This window comes from Scleropages formosus, chromosome 8 (genome assembly GCF_900964775.1).
Source record: "Scleropages formosus chromosome 8, fSclFor1.1, whole genome shotgun sequence".
In the NCBI taxonomy this organism is placed as follows: Eukaryota; Metazoa; Chordata; class Actinopteri; order Osteoglossiformes; family Osteoglossidae; genus Scleropages; species Scleropages formosus.
Genome location: NC_041813.1, coordinates 7,367,639 through 7,389,048, shown reverse-complemented (window position 1 = coordinate 7,389,048; position 21,410 = coordinate 7,367,639). Strand labels below are relative to the sequence as shown.

The 21,410-nt window shown below is 45.8% G+C and overlaps 1 protein-coding gene across 1 annotated transcript; it reads left to right on the top strand.

Annotated features, from left to right (window-relative positions):
* The first annotated feature begins 737 nt into the window (after window positions 1-737).
* On the top strand, window positions 738-20,438 carry pygb (phosphorylase, glycogen; brain). Its single transcript, XM_018725083.2, has 20 exons — window positions 738-1,171; window positions 6,672-6,773; window positions 8,308-8,386; window positions 8,958-9,061; window positions 9,192-9,323; window positions 9,525-9,636; window positions 11,146-11,228; window positions 12,560-12,703; window positions 13,497-13,589; window positions 14,480-14,626; window positions 14,778-14,941; window positions 15,612-15,726; window positions 16,243-16,344; window positions 16,686-16,833; window positions 17,349-17,407; window positions 17,568-17,709; window positions 18,243-18,450; window positions 18,713-18,847; window positions 19,113-19,179; window positions 19,368-20,438. The coding sequence occupies exons 1-20, from the start codon at window positions 929-931 to the stop codon at window positions 19,518-19,520; spliced, it is 2,532 nt and encodes an 843-aa protein (XP_018580599.1). The 5' UTR covers window positions 738-928; the 3' UTR covers window positions 19,521-20,438.
* Window positions 20,439-21,410: the final 972 nt, after the last annotated feature.

The window sequence follows — 21,410 nt, the reverse complement described above, 5'->3', positions numbered from 1 at the left end:
TTTTTTTTTTTTTTTTTTTTTTTTTTACTAAATAAGCAGCACAGCACACCTTACCGTTAATTTAACACGCCTATTTGTGAAACAGACACGTTGATTTATTGCATCCGAACAGTTACTTAAGACAAAACCTCAACGGTTCTCACTGTTGTACCAACAGGGTTGTCGTGAAACGAGCCCTTTTATGAAGAGCCTTCGTGTTTAACCACTCTTAACAGTGGACTCGTTTTGTTATATTGTAACTTCGAAAGAAGTGCTGTTACACCTAATTGTAGTACTTCCTATGTTAGGCCTATCCGCGGTTTGCACTGACCTAAAGAAAGTGACTTCCTGAACTGCAGTGCATTTCGAAAACACTCCAGCACCGGTTTTGAAAGAAGTCACAGAGTGCAACTTCATTTTTGGCCATTACTGAATTATACGTCTACAGAAGGTATGTATTTAAAATTCGGCACTTTCAATTACTGCAAAAACGTATGAAATTCGGACTTGTTGCCGAAATCCTACTTACTTCCCTATTAAAGGAAGAGTGTGGCAGCTCATTTGCTATTTGCTGCAACTTTAAATACCCGAGGCGGCGCTGCCGGAAGTCCAGCACTGTCCGCGTTCGCTTGGAGCTGCGGATCCACCAATGAGCATCAAGAGCTATGGTCTCGCTGTCCTCAGCCCCGCCCCCTCGCCGAGGCCGCTCGTGCTCATTGGCTGCGCTGAATCCTACTTGTCGCCTCCTCTGAGCTACAGCTTCACCAGTGATTATCGAGCTCTACGGTTTCTCGGCCCTCCTTCCCGCCCCCTCACACCCTAGTTGCGCCCCACCGCAGAGGAGTAGCTACTCTCATTGGCTGTGTTGGAGTTGTCCGTCGCCTCCTCGAAACCTTGGAACGCAATTCCCGATTGTCAGAGAGCGGAGGATCCCTGTTTAATCGCAGACATGGCCACCCCACTGACCGACCAGGAAAGGAGGAAGCAGATCAGCGTGCGCGGCATCGCGGGGCTCGGGGATGTGGCCGAGATCAAGAAGAGCTTCAACAGGCATCTGCACTTCACCCTGGTCAAGGACCGCAATGTGGCCACTCCTCGGGACTATTACTTCGCCCTGGCGCACACGGTGCGCGATCACCTCGTCGGGCGGTGGATTCGCACCCAGCAGTATTACTACGAGAAAGACCCCAAGGTAGGACTGTAATGAGTTGTTTGAAACAGGAAGTGAACTCGGCCGGGGCATTGATTAATATTGGCGACTGTGACGTCACCGAAGACGTCCGGTAGTTTTACATATAATATGTATGTGTGCATAATTTTTTGAATGCTTAGAGTTCATAAATGCAGCGTTACCGCTGCAGTGACAGTGTGCGAAGTGTGTGTGTGTGTGTGTGTGTGTGTGTGTGTGTGTGTGTTCGGTGACAACTGCGCTAAAACGTGTAAATAATAACCAAACTGTCGCCTCAGAGTGGGACAGCTGGTACCGTAGTGCTTAGCTAGCCTACTCAGGCTACTGCCTTTGTACCCAAATGTTGTTGTAGGTTCGAATAAAAATAATAATAAATACTCCTGTTACCACCCTGAGCGAGCTGCTGTGACCCAAAACTGCTCCAGTAAAATCACCCAGAGGCTGTATTAAAAAAAAATAGGTAAATCATTAGTACCTAAAACGTAAGTCGATACGCGTCATCATGTTATTTGAAAATTACCTTTCTAACAAGCCCCAGCCAGGGACTTAAAATATTCATAACATTCTAAAATATTCTCTATGAGCAACAGTTTTCCAGGAGGAAGCAGCTGGTCTTGTTAGAGCTGCTGCCAGAAGTTGGAGGTTTGAATCCCACCTCAGTCCTACAAAACTGCTTCAGTTCAGGGGAAAAACCTAAGTGGGTAAATAAGTTGCCTATCATTATAAACAACTTTTTTTTTTTTAGAAAAGCATTAACTAAGAGAATAAATATATTTGATTATTAACCTTTATTTACTTGGGTTCTTTGTTCAGGTTGACAGTAAGATAATTGACTTTACAATGATTTGCCCATGTATACAGCAGCAGGGTATTGTTACTGTGTCAACTCATGGTAAGTACTGTACTTTATCAAGGGTACTAAACTGGAGTGGGATTTGAACTGAGAGCCGTCAGATTATAAGGCAACAGCGGTAACCAGGACAGTACCTGCTGCTCCATTCGTGTATTTTCATTAAAGTGTAACCTACAATGTTGAACTGAATCAGTTTCCTTTAAAGCCTCTGTCTTCGTTGTCATAAAGAAGTGGGCACGATCTCATACGTTTTTAGGGCTTAACCAACCAACCAGTGTCTACAACCGCTTGTCCCGAGCGGGGTCGCGGTGAGCCGGAGCTTAACCCAGCAATATAGGGTTGGAGGGGGTGGGGACACACCCTGGATGGGACGCCAGTCCATCGCAAGGCACCCCAAGCAGGGCTTGAACCCCAGACCCCATCAGAGAGCAGGCTTTTTAGGGCTTAGCCAGATTTAATTTTTTTGCCGACTCATTGTTTCTGCAGCCCAGATTGAAAGCAAAGCCACATGCAAGGCCTTCTGGTATCTCACAGCATGTGGTGTTTGGTGGCTTTTGCAAGAATTTGCATAAAATGGCTTAGATGTCCTCTGTTTATTCATTTAGTAGATGCGTTTTTCCAAACCAGCTTCCAATGAACACTGTGTAGTAGTATGTGCACAGACATTATTCACCAATGGTGACTTACAATGTTAGATACACAACTTACATTGAGTCATTCAACCAAACATAAGTGAGCCACACTTTCTCCCTGTCACACACACACACACACACACACACACACTGTGGGTGACTTTTAGAGTCACCAGTCCACCTGAACAGCATGTCTTTGGACTGTGGGAGGAAACCAGAGCACCTGGAGGAAACCCACACAGACATGGGGAAAACATGCAAACTCCACACAGACTGAGCAGGGATCAAACCCATGTCCTCTCGCACCACCCAGGCGCTGTGAGACAGCAGTGCTACTTGCTGTGGCTCCCTACTGTACTGATATAGAAATGGTGAGACTGTGACATATTAAACCCAAAACACAGGATCTTCTCTCTTTACTGTTATTATTCAGGGAGCCAAATGCTGTATATGGTTTTGAAAAGCAAATTTTCCCAAGTGAGTGCTGCATTTACAATATAGATGCCATCCCTTTGAACATAGAACACTAATGACAATGGAAAGAATTCAAAATCATTTTTTTTTTTTCCAAAAAAAAAAAGATGTTTGTGTTTTGAGGGATGATTAGAGCTGTTTATACAATTTCCATCTGAACACACATTTAGGGTAGGTAGACAGACTAAATATTCCGAAAATACATTTCTGACTATATCTTCATTTATAGAAGACTTATGGTCATTGGGCAGCAACATTTTGGCAATTTGTGGAACGAGCCACGCATGCACAACATGTTAGGCCCCAGTGCAACAGTCCTGCTATTCGTCCTCTTACCATTTCTAGTGTTTGCTAATGTCCGGCTCAGCTTCACTTCCTGAGTATCTGCAATCTAGTGGTTTGTGTCTAGGCCTGCTCTTCTGCTTCAGTTCTTTGCCGATTTGCAACTCAGTCAGAAGTTCCCAGGTGTTGGTGGATTTGTACTGCTCTTCTGCACTTTTAGTTCTCTATGGGTCCCTGCACTCCATGTATGTGTTTGAACTACTCTAGAGACCACACACACACACACACACATACACACTGTCCGAAACCACCTGTCCCGAGCGGGGTTGTGGCGAACCAGAGCCTAATCCGGCAACACAGGGCGCAAGGCTGGAGTGGGAGGGGACACACCCTGGTCGGGGATGCCAGTCCGTCGCAAGGCACCCCAAGCAGAGAGTGGGACCCGGTCAAAGCCGCTGCACCACCTCACCCCTCCTCTAGAGACTATCGCACCTCAAATTCAGGTTAAAGAATGACTTAGATGATTAACAGCATCAGCGTGGTTTGTTACAAGCCCCATACCAGCTCTCCAACCAGCCTCCTTCAAACTCCTTGCCCTGAGCTGCAGGTATATGCCATTATAATTGTCACACACGGAAATTAGGGGATAACGCTTCTAAGCAAACATGTCCAGGATAGCTATTGTCTCTGCATGTGTACTCATAAAAATTATTTGTATATATTGAAATATTTTCCAGCCCTGCCTTTTAGGACTGTCCTGTTTGAATTTAAGGCAGCTCGTAGCGTCTATAGTGGCTTACCTTGTGTAAATACAGTTTTTAAAGAATGCCACTAAGTCATGGTTTCACTTTGCAAACAAAAATATACTTGAGTATAAATGGAATTTCCTTTACAGTTAGGGAAGTGAAGAGCAGCAGGGCTGAACAGGCCAGCCGTAAAAAGCGAGGAGGCTGCTCACACACACCAGGGACAGTACGGATTTCAAAATAGGCGCCTGTCCGGTTTCAGAATATAAAATGAAATTATGCAAGATAGAAATCAAAACGGCGCAACCCTGAGGCGTACAGGAAACTACATCATCAGAAACACGAGCTCTCAGGAGATCTCTCGGGTTCCTGTTCTTGTAAAGAGAGCTGATCTCTCATCACTATGAGAATTGGCATGGGATGGGAGTCTGAGTGAGTCAGTCAGGTTAAATCCCACCCCGGGGTCTCTATTCTACCTTTATCTTGCCAGCTCACACTAACATAATAGCTGTTCTCGATTTGATCTTTTACCTGTGACTGGGATGTCCCAGCGTGATGTTAATAAGACATGGCGGAATGCGCTCTGTGCCAGGCCAGAAATCAGTGTAGCGTGTAATGGGTATGGTAAATCTCCCGAACAAACCACAAACCAATGAACTCGGCCTCTCTGGCAGCTAAACTCTGTGCTAAGGGTGAAGGACACCAGGTGAACAGAAAGCAAGCTGGAAGATCCTCACCTGTCCTTGCCATGTCCCTTTTATGTATTGCTCATCTATGGTAGCTCTGTGGCTCCTCTATTTTAAATCCCCAGTGACTGGTTGCTAACCCTCAGAATAAAAGCACAATCTGTGTCTCTCTTTTTTTATGTGTGCATTTTTATATGTTCTGATATGGCTCAAATAGTCATCCTGTTTACCATGCTTTTGTTGTATTTCGGCAATATGTTGAGACTCGGTTAATCGTTCTCACTCAGTCATTTATTATCATGTAATGAAAATGCAGAGCAGCATAAATGTTGACATGTGAAATATAAGCATGAAGGACTTTTTTATGAGTGGGTAAAAGACAGCATAATTCATCAACTTCATAGTTGTAAGGAAATTATTTGTTGGGTTTTTTTCTTGTGTTGCATCTCTTCTGCTGGGTTTGACATTACAGCCAATAATGGAGGAAATATCTGCAGCAAAGAAATCGTCTTTGATCGTAGGGAAGGTACTTCGCAATTCGACCAATGACACGAGGGACCGAAAAACCAGAAGTGACAACGCAGCTGCACTTTATTCTAAAGAAATATTTTAAAAAAAGCTTTGAGGCCCTTAAGCGAACCTTCTCGTGTGCAGTATTTGATCAACACTGCCTTGTTATCCGGAACATCGGTTTACACATCTTTGTGTAAAATCTTTTCAGCGTGTTACCTGTGACATCACAGTGTTTCTAGAAAACAAGGACTGTTGAGTTCAGCTTTGGGTAATGAAATGTCTAGATAAAATGTAAAACACTTCCTGCGGCAGGCCATGTCAACATGTTTGGCTTGCTGAGACACTAAGCAGAATATTTGACATCATTGCTTCTTTCAGCTTGTAGCTCCCAGGGACGGCAGCGCACTGCGGTTGGATAATAAATACCGTACTCTGCAGTGCACCGTGTCGGGGATTGGAGGCTGCAGTGCGGAGAGGCTGTATTTCCAATATTGCGGCACCCAAGGGCCGCTCGGTGGAGGATGCCAGCCATTTAAACTGTCAAGCTGTGGCACTCGGGCTTACAGGAAACAACAAAAAAAAAAAAAAGAAAAGAAATCAGTTAATGCAAAAAACTTGTCTGCTCACTGGAGGGAACAGTCAGTGCCCAGCAGGATGGCCTGAGCTGGCTTAAAAAAACACTTTTTCTTGAGCAGTTGTAACACCAAGCAAAAATTCATAGAGGCCTGTATGGCATGTAGAGGAAATTTAGCTGGATGGAATCAAGCTCTTAAGGACGATGCCAAAAACAGTAAAATATCTAATTGCATTTATTTATTTAGCAGACGCTTTTCTCCAAAGCAGCTTCCAATGAACTCTATGTAGTGTTATGAGCCCACACACCTTATTCACCGTGGTGACTTGCACTGCTAGATACACTACTTGCAATGGGTTACTCATCCATACATCAGTGGAACACACTCTCTCTGTCACTCACACGCTCTGGATAAACTTGAACAGCACGTCTTTGGAGTGTGAGAGGAAACCAGAGCACCCGGAGGAAACCCACACAGGCAAGGGGAGAACATCCACGCTCCACACAAGCTGAGCAGGGATCGAACCCACGTCCTCTCGCACCACCCAGGCGCTGTGAGACAGCAGCACTACTCGTTGTGTCTCCCAGTAATTAATTGTGGTGTTTTTGAAGGGAGGGGGTATTAAGATGATTTGTATAGGAAAATAAATGTTCAGTGCGGACTAACTAAAAATGTTCTATATTTGGTCACCGTCAGACATAGTCGTTAACGTCTCTGTTGCCTGTATCCCTCTGTCTCTCAGCGGATCCACTACCTGTCTCTGGAGTTTTACATGGGCCGCACCCTGCAGAACACCATGATCAATCTGGGCCTGCAGAACGCCTGCGATGAAGCCATCTACCAGGTAACGGCGCCGCCCACCCGCAACAAAATGCTTGTCATGTTTGTGCACATTAAATAGCAAGATACCCTCCCCCGAGACGGAAGATGTGTTATGAGACCTTATCTGTGTTGACGTGTAGCTGGTGTCGGGGAACATACTGCAGTCCTGTGCAGTCATTGTTTCCACTGGTCCCACAGGAGCCCTTCCAGTTAAGAATCTGTGGGTAATGGACCATGTAGCGTTCGTTAACGGTGGCTGCGGACCCGTCCGACGTTGGCATCGCCACAGGGGTTGCGAGAAGAATCCGTTTTTTGTTGAAACAGAAACGCAATGCTTGGCTCCTGCGGAAAATCCCATGGAAAAGAGTATGTTTTGTTAGAAGCCGTCTGCCGGAGAAGCTCGCTCTCTCTGTGTGTGTGTGTGTGTGTGTGTGTGTGTGTGTGTGTGTGTGTGTGTGTGTGTGTGTGTGTGTGTGTGTGTGTGTGTGTACACGCACGCTGTGGAGCGCACTGCCGCTAGCTGCTTGTTGCAGCACCGTGAGCCCTGCACACAGAGAGACGTTTGTTCCTTCTCACTTCGGCGTGTGAGGAAAGGCACAGGAAGCTTACTGGTGTCGCACAACAAGCACCCCTGTGTTCCTTCAGCCTGCAGAATATGGGCACAGGGAGCTGAAACATCTGCCAAACCCGTTAGAGTAGCTCTTCAGCAGCCATCTTGACACTGCACTTAAAACGTGCATCTCTGGATAGATCCTTGTAATAGGTTTTGGTTGCTGTAAGGTAAGATTTTAAGCCACTTCAATGGAACAACGTTGGGGGTTGCATTTTAAGTAAGGTTATAAATTGATGAATTACATTTATTCATTCGGCTGATGCTTTTCTCCGAAGCGACTTACAGTGTTTAGCTACTTGCAATTATTTACCCATTTATACAGCTGGGTAATTTTACTGGGGCAATTTAGGGTAAGTACCTTGCTCAAGGGTACTACAGCCAGAGGTGGGAATCGAACCTGCGACCTTTGGGTCCAAAGGCAGAAGCTCTAACGCTACACTACCAGCTGTAAGTAAACGTACAGTTTAAAGCACATACTAAACATAATGTTAGTGTGTGAGGGACAGAGAGAGTGTGTTCTATTGATGTATGGATGAGTGACCCAGTGTAAGTAGTGTATCTAGCAGTGTAAGTCACCACGGTGAATAAGGTGTGTGGGCTGGTAACACTACATCGAGTTCATTGGAAGTCGCTTTGGAGAAAAGCGTCTGCTAAATCAATGTATAAATGTAATGTGTAAAGTGCTACATCCATTTGACAAAGATCCCTCTTCTCTAGAATGTCTCACACTGTCCGTTTTCCCCTCCTACGCAAGTCTGTAATTTGGTTAACTTGGTCTAATTATGGTTTGCAAGGATCATGGACAGAGGAACTGTTGTGGTGAACCAGTGCAAGCCCTGTACAAAAATGCTCAGTTTCTACAAATGTGGCATTTGAAATAAGAGGTGTAATTGGGTTCGGAGGTATGCAGAGTGTTGAGGTGTGTTCTGTCTTGAATGTTCAGCTAGGACTGGATCTGGAGGAGCTGGAGGACATTGAGGAGGATGCCGGATTGGGCAACGGTGGACTAGGACGTCTAGCGGGTGAGAGGTTACTTAATCGTAGGACGCATGTTGATGTCGGTAACCATACAGCACATGCAGTGCAGAGGAAGCGAACACGGCCACTTTGCACACATCTCCGTGGAAGACAGCGTTTTCTCGGGGGTGTATCAGAGTCATGACTTTGCAGTGCCTACATGCACATTCTGATGGTTACTCACAGCGGCACGGACACAACGTGTGCATTCCTCGTCACAGGAAAGGGAAAAACACAAGGTATTGCATAAGAACCACTTCTGGAATTCGGTCTCCTCATACGTTCCTAAAATTTTGTCCTTAACGGAGGAAACATTAACAGCTAATGTCACCATGGCTTGCTTTTTTAGCGTTGGCTGGCAATAGCGCTTTGTCCTTTAGGTTCCCTACTCTGAAAGAGGCTTTCTGTTGGCAAATAAAGCCATTGTGCTTCTCAGGTACGGTAACAGATGGTGCTGTAGAACTCGATGAAAGTTGTTGGGCATTTCCTGTTCAGCCACCTAGCTGTTAATTACTTTTTTTACGTGCTTGGAATGAAGTTTGGAACAAATGTAATTCTACCTTTCAACCACCTCAGCTTGTTTCCTGGACTCAATGGCCACCTTGGGCCTGGCTGCCTATGGCTACGGAATCCGGTATGAATTCGGCATCTTCAACCAGAAAATCTCAAGTGGCTGGCAGGTGATTTGACGGCATTATGAGTGAACCTTGGGTCGGTACTCGGTTTGGCTGCTAAGTTTTTTTTTTTTTTTTTTTTTTTTTTTTTTTTTTTTTTTTTTTTTCTTTTTTCTTTTTGCCCCCTCCTTCACAGGTGGAGGAGGCAGATGATTGGCTACGTTATGGAAACCCCTGGGAGAAGGCCCGCCCCGAGTACATGCTTCCTGTCCATTTCTACGGGCGTGTGGAGCACACTAGCAATGGGGCCAAGTGGGTGGATACTCAGGTGAGTTCAATTCAAAATACAGTCCCACCTGAGATCAACTGCATTTGTTAGAAGAAGAAGAAAAAAAAAAAAAAAAAAAAACTTTTTCCCCCCCCTGAGATTTCAGTTGCTCATAATGTTTTGTCTTGTTTCACAAAATTATTTTTGTGAGAACCGTAAACCTGGGTCCTTGTCTTGTTTCCTTGTCCATTGATGCGGCAGGTGGTGCTGGCCATGCCTTATGACACCCCAGTTCCTGGTTACAAGAACAACACTGTTAACACCATGAGGCTGTGGTCAGCCAAGGCCCCCAATGATTTCAACTTGCAGGAATGTAAGTCTTCGCCTTTGGCTCAAAAGTTGTTGCAGTAAACCTAGACCAGTATTTAGTTGCATATACATGCCATCATTTATTGCTGCTAATCTTACCATTTCATTGATGAGAAATGCCTCTCCTGGTACACACCACTGTAGCTGCATGCCTTTTGACAGCTGATTCCCAGAGAGCCAGAAGTCCCAAGTACAAGTGAAGCGAGAGCATCCCAATTTGCCCTCTGCTCCATTATGGAAAAAGAAGGCCTTTACGTAGACAGACTTCCCTTTCATCAGCAGTTTTTTTCCATCTTTACAAATCTGGATTCATAATTATGAGGTTCCATGAATTCTGACCAGCTGCCTTTTGCAGAAGTGATCTGTGGTATGGCAGGGAGACGACTTTGGGCAGTTAGGTGTGGTTCAACTTCTTTGATTGGACAGTTCTGATCTAAGGTATGATCTTCATTTCCAAACACACACACCCACGACCACTTGTCCAGAGCGGAGTCGCGGCAAGCCGGAGCCTAACCTGGCAACACAGGGCGCAAGGCTGGAGGGGGAGGGGACGCACCCTGGAAGGGACATCAGTCTGCCGCAAGGCACCTCAAGCAGGACTCGAACCCCGGACCCACCACAAAGCAGGCCCCAGCCAAACCCATAGCGCCACTGCACCCCCCCCCCCCCCCATTCCCAAACAGGTTTTCAGAATTAAGCAGCCCTGCTCCAATGTAAATTAGATTGTGACCAACATTCTCACATTAATATAAACGTATAAATGTAGCACGTACAATACAGTTCCTTAAAATGCCTGTCTTTGGGCATCCGTAGTATGTGAACACTCAAGCAGTGACCTCATTCGACTTCCCGCATGAAAATAGAACCTAACTACTAAAACGGTCTTCAACGAGATCAATGGGAAGCGCTTTGTGGATCATGATGGGCTCTAGTTGTAATTAAACATCTAATCAGTACTTTAGGATGGAGTAGCCAGGGTTGGGGGGGGGGGGGTATGGATGGAAGCCAAGCACATTAAACCAGTGGGAGGTGCAGTCAGATCCAGGCTGCCCGGGACAAATGGGCTTTTTTTTTTCCCTTTTTTTTCTGGAGCCAATGGTTACCTCAAAAAAGAGCTGGCTGGAATACCGAGTGGTACACTACAACAGCACAATGCAGAGACCGTGGTACGGAGTGGGGGAGGCGTTGGGTGGCATGTGGCCAGGGTTACCCATGGATACGCTCTGTGCCGCTCTGACGACGGCCACCTCTCGCTTCAGTTACATGACTTCATGGGCAACGCAGATGCATTTTGGACCTACATCTTTTAAATCGAGTCTGCTAAGGCTGGGTTTTGAACGTTACGGAAAAGTCCTTCGCTGAACTGTAACTGATCCCTTGCACGGTTCCCTGTTACGTCGAGCGGAGCGGTAATTCTCTCGGGAGCGGAGAGGGATCGAACCCTTTAAAGACCGCAAAATGCTGTGTGTGCCCTCGCTGGCTGAGAGTTTTTCTTCACCTTCTGTTTTTGCAGTCAACGTGGGGGATTACATTCAGGCCGTGCTGGACAGGAACTTGGCAGAGAACATTTCCAGGGTTCTGTATCCCAATGACAACGTAAGTCACAAACACAAAGGATATACTGAGAGCAGGATGCTGCCTGACCTCAAAATGTCCATCATCACGAGTTGGTTATACTCTCTGGATGGACGGTTTTGGAAATTTGAAACCTCTCTCTCTGAAACGGCATGCCTCGTTTCCCCGTGCTAAGTAGCAGTGGAGAGACTTTATTTCTGTCCCGCAGTATTTTCGGAGGTTTCGGGATCAAGCTTCCTTCACCTTGAGGAAGAGCGAGAAACGATGTACAAAACTAGAAGAACTGAACCGAGAGGCCGTCCCTTGACCTGCGGTCGCTGTAACTGACAGAAGTGGATGAGAGCAGCTCACTTAGCGCACGCACGCAGGCAGGCAGACAGATGCACAGGCCCTAATAAGGACATGGAACAAACAGCGCAGGCGCACCAGGCAACCACAGACACCACAGCTGCATGTGGTGCCGGCAGCAATACGAGGTGTCGGGCTGCAGGCGCTGCTAATTCTAGGCGGGATTCCTCAGCGGATTGTGTCATGTCATTCCTGGATGTACTCCAATATTTATTTCCTATAACGTAGGAAAACACAGTGCACAGGGTGTAGAGGACATGTCACATGTTTCGCTGTGTGTACTGCATAGTTTACGTTATGTAGGTGTTAATAGTGTATTATCATACTGTGGTCACATGCAGCAGATTTGGCAGCCATTGCTTCTCTGAAAGACACAGTTTATCAGGAGCAGTAAGAAAATGAGGATCAAGAAGTGCGACACTAGCATGGGAAGCGGAGGGAAACGTTAAGTGTCCCTCATGGACCTATTGAAGTGCGTCACTCGGCGTTTGGCTCCGCACTGCTGATCGCCCCTTTCTCTGTTGCGACGAGCAGCTGGACCTCAAAGCCATAACGAAACAGGTCACGTAAGCTGAGGCTTTGCGTGTCGTCCGTAAGCCACTGTACGAAAGCCTGGCTCGGGAACGAAAGCGCCGTGGGCGTCGCTGTCAAACGCAGAATGGTATTTTGAGGACGGAGCACTTGGTGGCCTAACTCCTTTCAAGCAGCATGTGTGGGTTGGAAAGGTGTTAAAAGTACTTCTCAGACTCCGTGTTCCTCCAAGGATAAGTACACACCAGCCTGCTTGAAGAGTCCCGATAGACTGATAGAGGTCCACAGCATCCACATGACAGGAAGTGGAGTCACTTTTCCATGTATAAAGAGAGACCATGACAGCTGAAAGGCCTGCTCCTCATAGGGAAACGCGGTTGCCGTGCTGTGTTGTTGAGGTTGTGGGGGATTTGAACTGGAGGACCTGGTGGAGGAGCTGGAGTGGCCAGTGAAAACACACTTCCTGCTTGCAGTTTTTTGAGGGGAAGGAACTGCGGCTGAAGCAAGAGTACTTTGTAGTGGCTGCCACCCTGCAGGACATCATCCGTCGCTTCAAGTCTTCCAAATTTGGCTGCCGGGACCCTGTGAGGACCTCCTTTGAGACTTTTCCCGATAAGGTGAGCATCTCATTCTGGTCTGAGGTTGCATTCGGATGGATTTTCTCAAGGTTCAAAAGGCGACTGCATGTTGACTTTGAATGAGCTTGTCAACGTCCCTCTTTCTGAATCTCAACAGCCTCAACGAACGAAATCATTTAGCCGTCTCATCCCCAGTCATACAAACAGAAAGTCAATCGAACGGGACAAGTCGTCATATTGATTCAGCTCAAGATAAAGTTTGAATAAAACTTATCACCGAGTACACGCAATGTCTAGATCTTCATAGACACTGAACAGCCACGCATGTTCCGTCTCATGAACTTGATTGAGGCTTGTTAATCTTTGGTAGCTTTGTGTTTCAGAAATCTCGTTCAGCCTTGAAACTGTTTAGGGAAAATGAAATTCATATTTATATCAGATTAAACCCAGGACTGTTCTGGCTGCAAACATTACAGCTACATCAAGGGTAATTTTTAGCACTTTGAGCTGTTAACATTGCCAGCATTTACAGAGAGGTACTTTGTTTTTAATGCATCAGATTAGAATATTAAATACTGAAACATTATTGGAATAATTAATTCTCATGTTAACCCTTTGTGATCGAAAAGGATGCTATTCTATGTCCTTGACCGAAATTTGGACTCCACTCAATGCACAGCTGCAGAGAAAAGTGGATTTTCCCCAAACTAATGTAAAAGGACCTTTTCAGTTTTCCATGTGCATGAACACTGAGGTGAAGTAGCAGCTGAACCATGCAGTGGCCACCATGACACTGTGACACATGACTGCTTCTTCCCAAACTTTGCTTCAGGTGGCCATCCAGCTCAATGACACCCACCCTGCCTTGGCCATTCCTGAACTCATGAGGATCCTGGTGGATGTGGAGAAGTTGGACTGGGACAAGGTAGGAGGTTGTCTCGCCTGCTCTCGAGAAGGATCTTAAACTCTTGCAAAACACAACCCGTCTCAGCTCCGGTTGCAAGGTAGGGGAGCTTCGAATGACAAAATGGATTTGGTTTCACATTTCAGGGATGCCAGAACTTCACCTATTATTAATATTTATACTACTAAAACTCTGACACAACTACCCTTTTATGTAGATGGATGTAATTTATTGAGCAATTGCAGGGACAAGAAGGTCTTGAGGTAGACAAGTGCATCAATAGAACTGTTCCCAGCTATTTACAAGACTTGATCAACCGCTACACCCCAACCAGACTTTGGTCATCTACTTCTGCTCGCTTGGTGGTCCCGTGCATGAAAAGTAAAGCACGGAGGTTCTCAGTTCTGGCTCCATTGTGGTGGAATGGCCTCCCCTTCTCACTCAGAACTGCTGAAACTCTGTCTACATTCAAGAAGGGTCTGAAAAGTCACCTTTTCCGGACTCACTTCGCCCATAATCTCTCAAGCTCATGTATGGTGTAAATGTTCACGCACCGTAAGTTTATGATCATGCCCAGATAAGCCTTTACACAGCTGCTACTCTTGTATTGTATATTAATGTTTGGGTACCTTTTTATGGAAAAAAAATTGTAGGAAGGTGATCAGGATTCATCTGTCCTCCGTTTCATGCACCGATTTGAGCAATGAACATCAGTGCATAAAGTGGAAAGAAACAAACTAGGTTTAATTAAGAATCACATCTGCGACTATGTCTCTTTCTCCTAAGGTAATGCACAAACAAATTATTTTCTATGAGATGTACGTTGCGTTGGAGAAAAGCATCTGCTAAATGAATAAATGCAGATTTGGATCAGCACCCTTCAGGCTAGAACTCTAGTTTTCTTACTGCAGGCCTGGGATGTGACGGTGCAGACGTGTGCGTACACCAACCACACGGTCTTGCCTGAGGCCCTGGAGCGCTGGCCTGTCCACATGTTCGAGAAGTTGCTGCCACGACACCTGCAGATTATCTTCGAGATCAACCGCCGGCACCTGGAGGTAGGAGGCTTATAACACAGAGGTGGAAGCCCAGCTGGGACCGTCTTTCAGCAGGACGGTACCGAAACAACCCTCATAGCAGCACAAGGACTCGGGTTCCCCATCTCCTGCCTCTGACATGCATCGCGTTTGTTGATATTCTCTGCCACAGAGGGTCGCAGCCATGTACCCGGGCGAGCTCGACAGGTTGCGGCGCATGTCTTTGATCGAGGAATGTGACCCCAAGAGGATCAACATGGCCCATCTGTGTGTGGTGGGCTCTCATGCCGTCAATGGTGTTGCCCGCATTCACTCGGACATTGTCAAGAACACCGTGTAAGAGCCCAGTCCTTACCTCTGAACGGTGTCGCGCACACACACACACACAGGCTTGCGTGCTTACAACAAAAGAGGCTGTATTTGTTACTCCATTGACTTTTACATACATATAAAACTGTCCTCAATACGAGCAGAGTTCAAAAGTATGTTACAGTACAAGGAACTTGGCACCACAATTTATTTATTCCAAATGTAACATTAATATATCACATTTAAGTTACTAGAGTTTTGCTGCTGTTTTTTTTTTTTTTTTTTGTGCATTTCCTCCCAAAAATCTTATCTTTGGGTGTCGCCCTTTACACAAACCTTGAGGATAAGTGCTGTAATCTTCATGCACATTTATTCATTTAGCAGAAGCTTTTCTCCAAAGCAATGTGCAGTGTTTATGAACCAGTATTCTAGCTGTCACCTTTCCGCAAGGTGACTAACAAGACTAGATACACGACACTAAACTCCCTACACTCATACACATTATGGGCAGTTTAGAGTCACCATTTCACCAGAAACACATTTTCTGGACTGTGGGAAGAACCCCATGCAAACTCCACATACTGTGATTTAAAGCCATGCTTCCTGCTGAGCCTTCGCTGTGTAATCTTTACCGGTACACAGCTGTAAGGGTGAGTGTGGGTCTGTTTTGAAACGGGTGTGTGTGTCTTGTGTGAAGCTTTAAGGACTTTTACGACATTGAGCCGGAGAAGTTCCAGAACAAGACCAATGGGATAACACCCCGTCGCTGGCTGCTGCTCTGCAACCCGGGCCTGGCCGATATCATTGCCGAGGTAAGGACACATTGGTGTCTGCTGGGCCGTGATGTGGGATGGGACGGTAGGAGTGGCGCACACACACACACAAACGTGTCTGAAACCGCTTGTTCCGAGTGGGGTCACGGCGAACTGGAGCCTAACCTGGCAACACAGGGCGCAGGGCTGGAGGGGGAGGGGACACACCCAGGACAGGACACCAGTCCATCACAAGGCACCCCAAGCGGGACTCAAACCCCAGACCCACCAGAGAGCAGGCACAGGCCAAACCTGCTGCACCACCGCGCCCCCCAGTTGAGGACCTGTGCATCTAATTTAAATGTGTAGAGGACAGTGTTTTATAACTGGAATAGGTCACTTATGATTTGGATAAAACATATAAATCCCATTGGCTGATCATTGTATATTAAAAAAAAAAAAAAAAAAGAAAATTAGGATAGAGAGGTTGTTCCAGGCCCAGTCTATGATGTACAGCGGTGTTAGATTCCATCTTAGTCTCCAGTAATCTCTCTGCTCACTTTGTGTCCTCTGTAGAAAATTGGAGAGGGCTTCCTGACTGACCTGTCCCAGTTGAAGAAGCTCCTGAACTTCATCAATAACGATGCCTTCATCCGGGATGTGGCCAAAGTCAAACAGGTAGGAGGAGGAGGGAGCATCGGATCCCTGTGGAGATGTGATTGTGGCAAAGCCTCAGGTGACAAGCATTTTCAGCCCATCTCCAATTTCTATAGGCAAGATCCACAATGCAAGCATTTAAGTAGCTTTCTTGCCAACAAAATGTAAAGTTGAGGTCTACTCTGGGGTTATTGGCTTAGTTGCAGGGAGCACACTGATGGCATGACGACAACTCAGTTTAAGCCACATTTCTGCACATCGCTAAATCATTTCCCTTGCTCTGACTAAAGCCCTGCCCTGCTGCATCCTCTTGCTTCTCTGTGATCCAGTGAATGGCAGACTCTATGCTACTGTCTTTACAGGAGAATAAACTGAAGTTTGCAGCCTACTTGGAGAAGGAGTATCATGTGAAGATCAACCCCGAGTCCATTTTCGACATCCAGGTGAAGCGGATCCACGAGTATAAGAGGCAGCTGCTCAACTGTCTCCACATCATCGCCTTTTACAACCGTAAGAGCCGCACACCAAGCCTGTCCACCACAGACCCCATTCACCAGCAGCATGGGACTTGTTACATGAAGCAGCCAAATCCAACCCTTTTCCACTGAGAGATTAAAGATCGTTCTTGCTAAATATAATTACTAATTGTAATAAAGGAATAAGCTGCGTATTTAATTTCAGGAAGATCGCTATGGATCACAGTGGTTTGAGTATAAAAAGCCTGTGCAGCTCTTGTCAAATATGAGCCTAAACCACTGAGCCTGGGAAACTAGGTTCAGTTGGTATCACTGTGTTCCCTGTAAGCTGTAGCCAGTTAACATTTACATGGTTCTATGGCTCCCCTTAGTGGTGGAACCGTCAAGTGCCGCCACATGTTCTGCATCTGTTAAAGCTTCTCATCAAATGTCAAAGGCAAATAGATGCATTTTCCCATGGTATTTGAATTCATCAGACATGACTTTCAAGACAGTAGCCGGGGTAAAAACAAACTGACTGAATGGCACGTTGCACCGATTTCTATCCAGGCATTAAAAAGGACCCCAGCAAGCACTTTGTTCCCAGGACTATAATGATTGGCGGAAAGGTAAGTATTGTGTCCATTTGGAGAGCTGGATTTAACGTTTATAATTGGATTATTTCTCATCTTAAACTGTCAGTGAAATAGGCTTTCTATTTATTTATTTACAGCTGCGTTTTAAAAATATTTACAAAATTGCTTTTCCCATGTCTTCTTATCACCTTAGGCTGCCCCTGGTTATCACATGGCCAAGCTGATAATCAAGCTTATCACTTCAGTTGGGCAGGTGGTCAACAATGACCCTGTGGTGGGCGACAGGCTCAAGGTCATCTTCTTGGAGAACTACAGGGTCTCCTTGGCAGAAAAAGGTGAGTGAACCTTTCCTGAATGAAGTGATCTGGGCATTATGACCAGATAGTTGTCGTCTCAAATCCTATAGACAAAATTCTGCAAACACTATGCAAGTAAAACCACTTAATTAACATCCAGTTGATATTAATCGAATTTGGGTTCAGTACCTTGGGGGACCCGATCCTGCCATCAGAGGCCAGTAGAAATTTGATTTGTGACCTTCTATTCACAAGTACCAATTATTAACCATTTAATCAGAGAGAATGTATTTGCTGTGAGACAGGGGGTAGTGCAGTAGTTAGAGCTGCTGCCTTTGGACCCAAAGGTCACAGGTTCAGATTCCTCTGGCTGTAGTACCACTTACCTGAAATTGCTCCAGTAAAATTACCCAGTTTTACAAATGGATAAATAATTGTCGATCGGTTGACATTGTAAGTTGCTTTGGAGAAAAGTGTCAGCTACAGTAATTAAGGAAGTATTGTTTCAAGCAGAGTGGCTCAGTGCCTCACTCCCACTTGATGCCCCACTCGCTAACCCCACCTGTCTCCAGTGATCCCAGCAGCCGACCTGTCGGAGCAGATCTCCACTGCTGGCACCGAGGCCTCGGGTACCGGCAACATGAAGTTCATGCTGAACGGAGCGCTCACCATTGGCACAATGGATGGCGCCAACGTGGAGATGGCCGAGGAGGCTGGAGAAGAGAACCTCTTCATCTTTGGCATGAAGGTGGAAGATGTGGAGGCCTTGGACAAAAAAGGGTGAGCATCTCTAGGGGGAAACCGCCCCCCCCTTCACTTCCACCAAAATATAGGGTTTCAGAGACAGCTTTCTGTTGTTTTAATACCAGTTTTTATTTATTCAGTTTTTGGCTCATGTCAGGGTTGTGTCATCATAAATGAAATGAGACAAACACACACGCATCGACTGAAACTGCTTGTCCGGGGGGGGGGGGGGGTTGGTCGCGGTGAGCCGGAGCCTAACCCAGCAGAACTCTGAACCCTATGCTGCGCTTCTCTGCAGATACAATGCTAAGGAGTACTACAAGCGCAATGCTGAACTGCGCCAGGTGATCGACCAGATCGGTAGCGGTTACTTCAACCCCAAGGAGCCGGGGCTCTTCAAAGATGTGGTTAACATGCTACTGAACCATGACCGGTAAGTCCTCGGAGTGGCATCCCGTATTCAGTCAGGGTGAATCAAAGAATCAAAGTCTTAACATCATCGCAATGACAGCCGTGTATCCTTGCTGTTGTCTGCAGTATTTCACACACCGCACTTGTTGGATACTACAGTCCCTCCTCGGGCAAAATTTGTGCGGCTCTCAAGCGACATGAAGAAAATTCAATGCATCTTGTTTTTTCTGTGTTCACCTTCATTGATCCCACCCCCCCTTCCCCTCTGAACACTTTCTTCCTGTAAGATTTAAAGTGTTTGCCGACTACGAAGCCTACATCAAGTGTCAAGATAAAGTCAGCGAGCTCTTCAAGGTGAGTGCTGAGCAGGAACACCAACATGCAGTCTTCTGTGTACAGTGCTGTCCAGATTGTATTAGTTGAGCTCCAACTATAGCTGACCCGTGTCCCTCATCAAAGTACAACAGCTAAAATGTTTAATTTTCACGTTAATTCGGAAGTGAATGTTTTAAGCAACTTGTACGTATATCTTTTTAATTCAGAATCCGAAAGAATGGACAAAGACGGTGATTCGCAACATTGCCGGCTCAGGGAAGTTCTCCAGCGACCGCACCATCACCGAGTACGCTCGTGAGATCTGGGGGGTGGAGCCCTCAGATGTGAAGATCCCGCCCCCTAACGAACCCCGCCCCTAAGGTGTGGTCCATCCTATACCACCCCCCCCTCCTCTGCTTGCCTTTTCCCCATCAAACACTGTCCCTTCTCAGGCTTGGCCCACAATCCACTGGGCTTCTGGTTAGTAGAGGGGAGGTGCAACATTAGGTAAGAGCTGTGTAACTAATTCCAACACCTGCTGATTGTAAAGGGGGCCGTGAAACGCCTCCGTCCTTCACTTGTGCCCAACCGCTGTAAGCAGTGAGCCCACCTTTGCATGGAATTGAAAGCAGTGTGCTTGTTGTTTTTAAAATCCACAAGATCAGTCATATTATTCAGCTCTAGAGCGAACACTTGTATTAGTACTGAACCTCGCCTAAGTTTCAGTGGTTGTCAATTTCCTGCTGGGGACCATTTTTTTTTTTCCCCCTTTATGTTCTATTATGAAAAGGAAGGGATCATGTATTAATTGACTTCAAACTATCCAATATCACTGAAAATGGTGTTGAATGATTGTGTTTTTCTGTCATTAGGTTCCTCTGCTAGAGTACATTTCATTTCTGGGAACACAGACTAAAAAGGGAGGGCTGTACAGTATACCAGGGGAAAAGATCATGGCAGCACGCTTGGTGTCTTTACATGGCTCTGTCTGCGTTCAGGTGAGGACTGACTCGCAACGAGCAGCTGTTTTAACCACAAAAGGCCTTAACGTGACGTAGGGGAATTGAGAATGTAATCAGATTTTCATAGCCAGTAGGACACTTGCTTTACTTGAATGCCTCCTAGTTCTAATGCTGTTAAAAGGACTGTAAACTGAGTGTGTGGACATGTATGTTTGTGAGCCTACTTTAGCATTTTGAGTGTTTTCTTTCACCATTACAAAGTACTGTATTGTTTTTACGCTCCGATTCTCCGCAATCATTTTAACAAAAGGAAAATAAAAACTACCTTGTGTCAAAGTGTCTGTGCACCTGTCTCGGCAACAGTGGAGAAGCGGGATCCTCAGACAAGGAGTTTCATTTACTCTGTTGCTCAGCCACTACATTTCACTTAGCGGGGAGTTTGACCGGAGCAGTTCAGGTTCCTTACTGAAGGGTAGTACTTCTCCCCGCTCTCAGTCGTGCACGATAAATTTTTGAATAACGGATTAAGCTTTACACAGCTACTCATGTCATATTCTACTATGTGAACCAGCATATATTACAACTTGACTGTACTCTAGAATCATGTGTCTATATTCAAATCCACTTCCACTGATGGAATGCACTCTTTGTATTTTCTCTAAGCTGTATGTCGCTTTAGAGGAAAGCATCTGTTAAATGAATAAATGTAGTACATCAGGGCCTCTCCTGGGATCTGAACTGGCAGTGTATACATCCTCCAGCTAAACAGCATCTTTTTCATAAACGTCACCTGTGCTGCTGCCCGCCTCCGCCAACGTGCACGGTGCACGTAACCTGCTGCTTTACGCTCTCCGTGCAGCAAGCTTGGAGGAGAGAGTATTTCCTGATCCTGCCTGCATTCACCATAGGAAACGCTGTGATCAGCCATTCTCTAGGTATAAAACAGAACATTGTTGAAGACTCAAAGAATGCAGACTTGAAGTTAAACATATTTCTTTTAATTACTGTCATTTAAAAACATACACAGTAAAGAATTTTACTGTCCTGTTAAGGTTAGCAGCTTACAAAAAAATGCAACAAAACCAAAACATTTACCTGTAAAACACTGGGAAGCTTCAGCAAGACTGCCCAAAAAGATGTTTGCTATCAAAGTAACCCAATGCTTTCTGTATGTTGAAAAAGTGATGCATTGTGTAAGAAACAGAAGGTGAACCCTTCACAACAGGCAGGTTGTTGTGTTGATACAGAGCATCTCCATGTAAACTACCGCTGCAAACAGTTAGCAGCTTCATAGGGTGGGACGCTGAA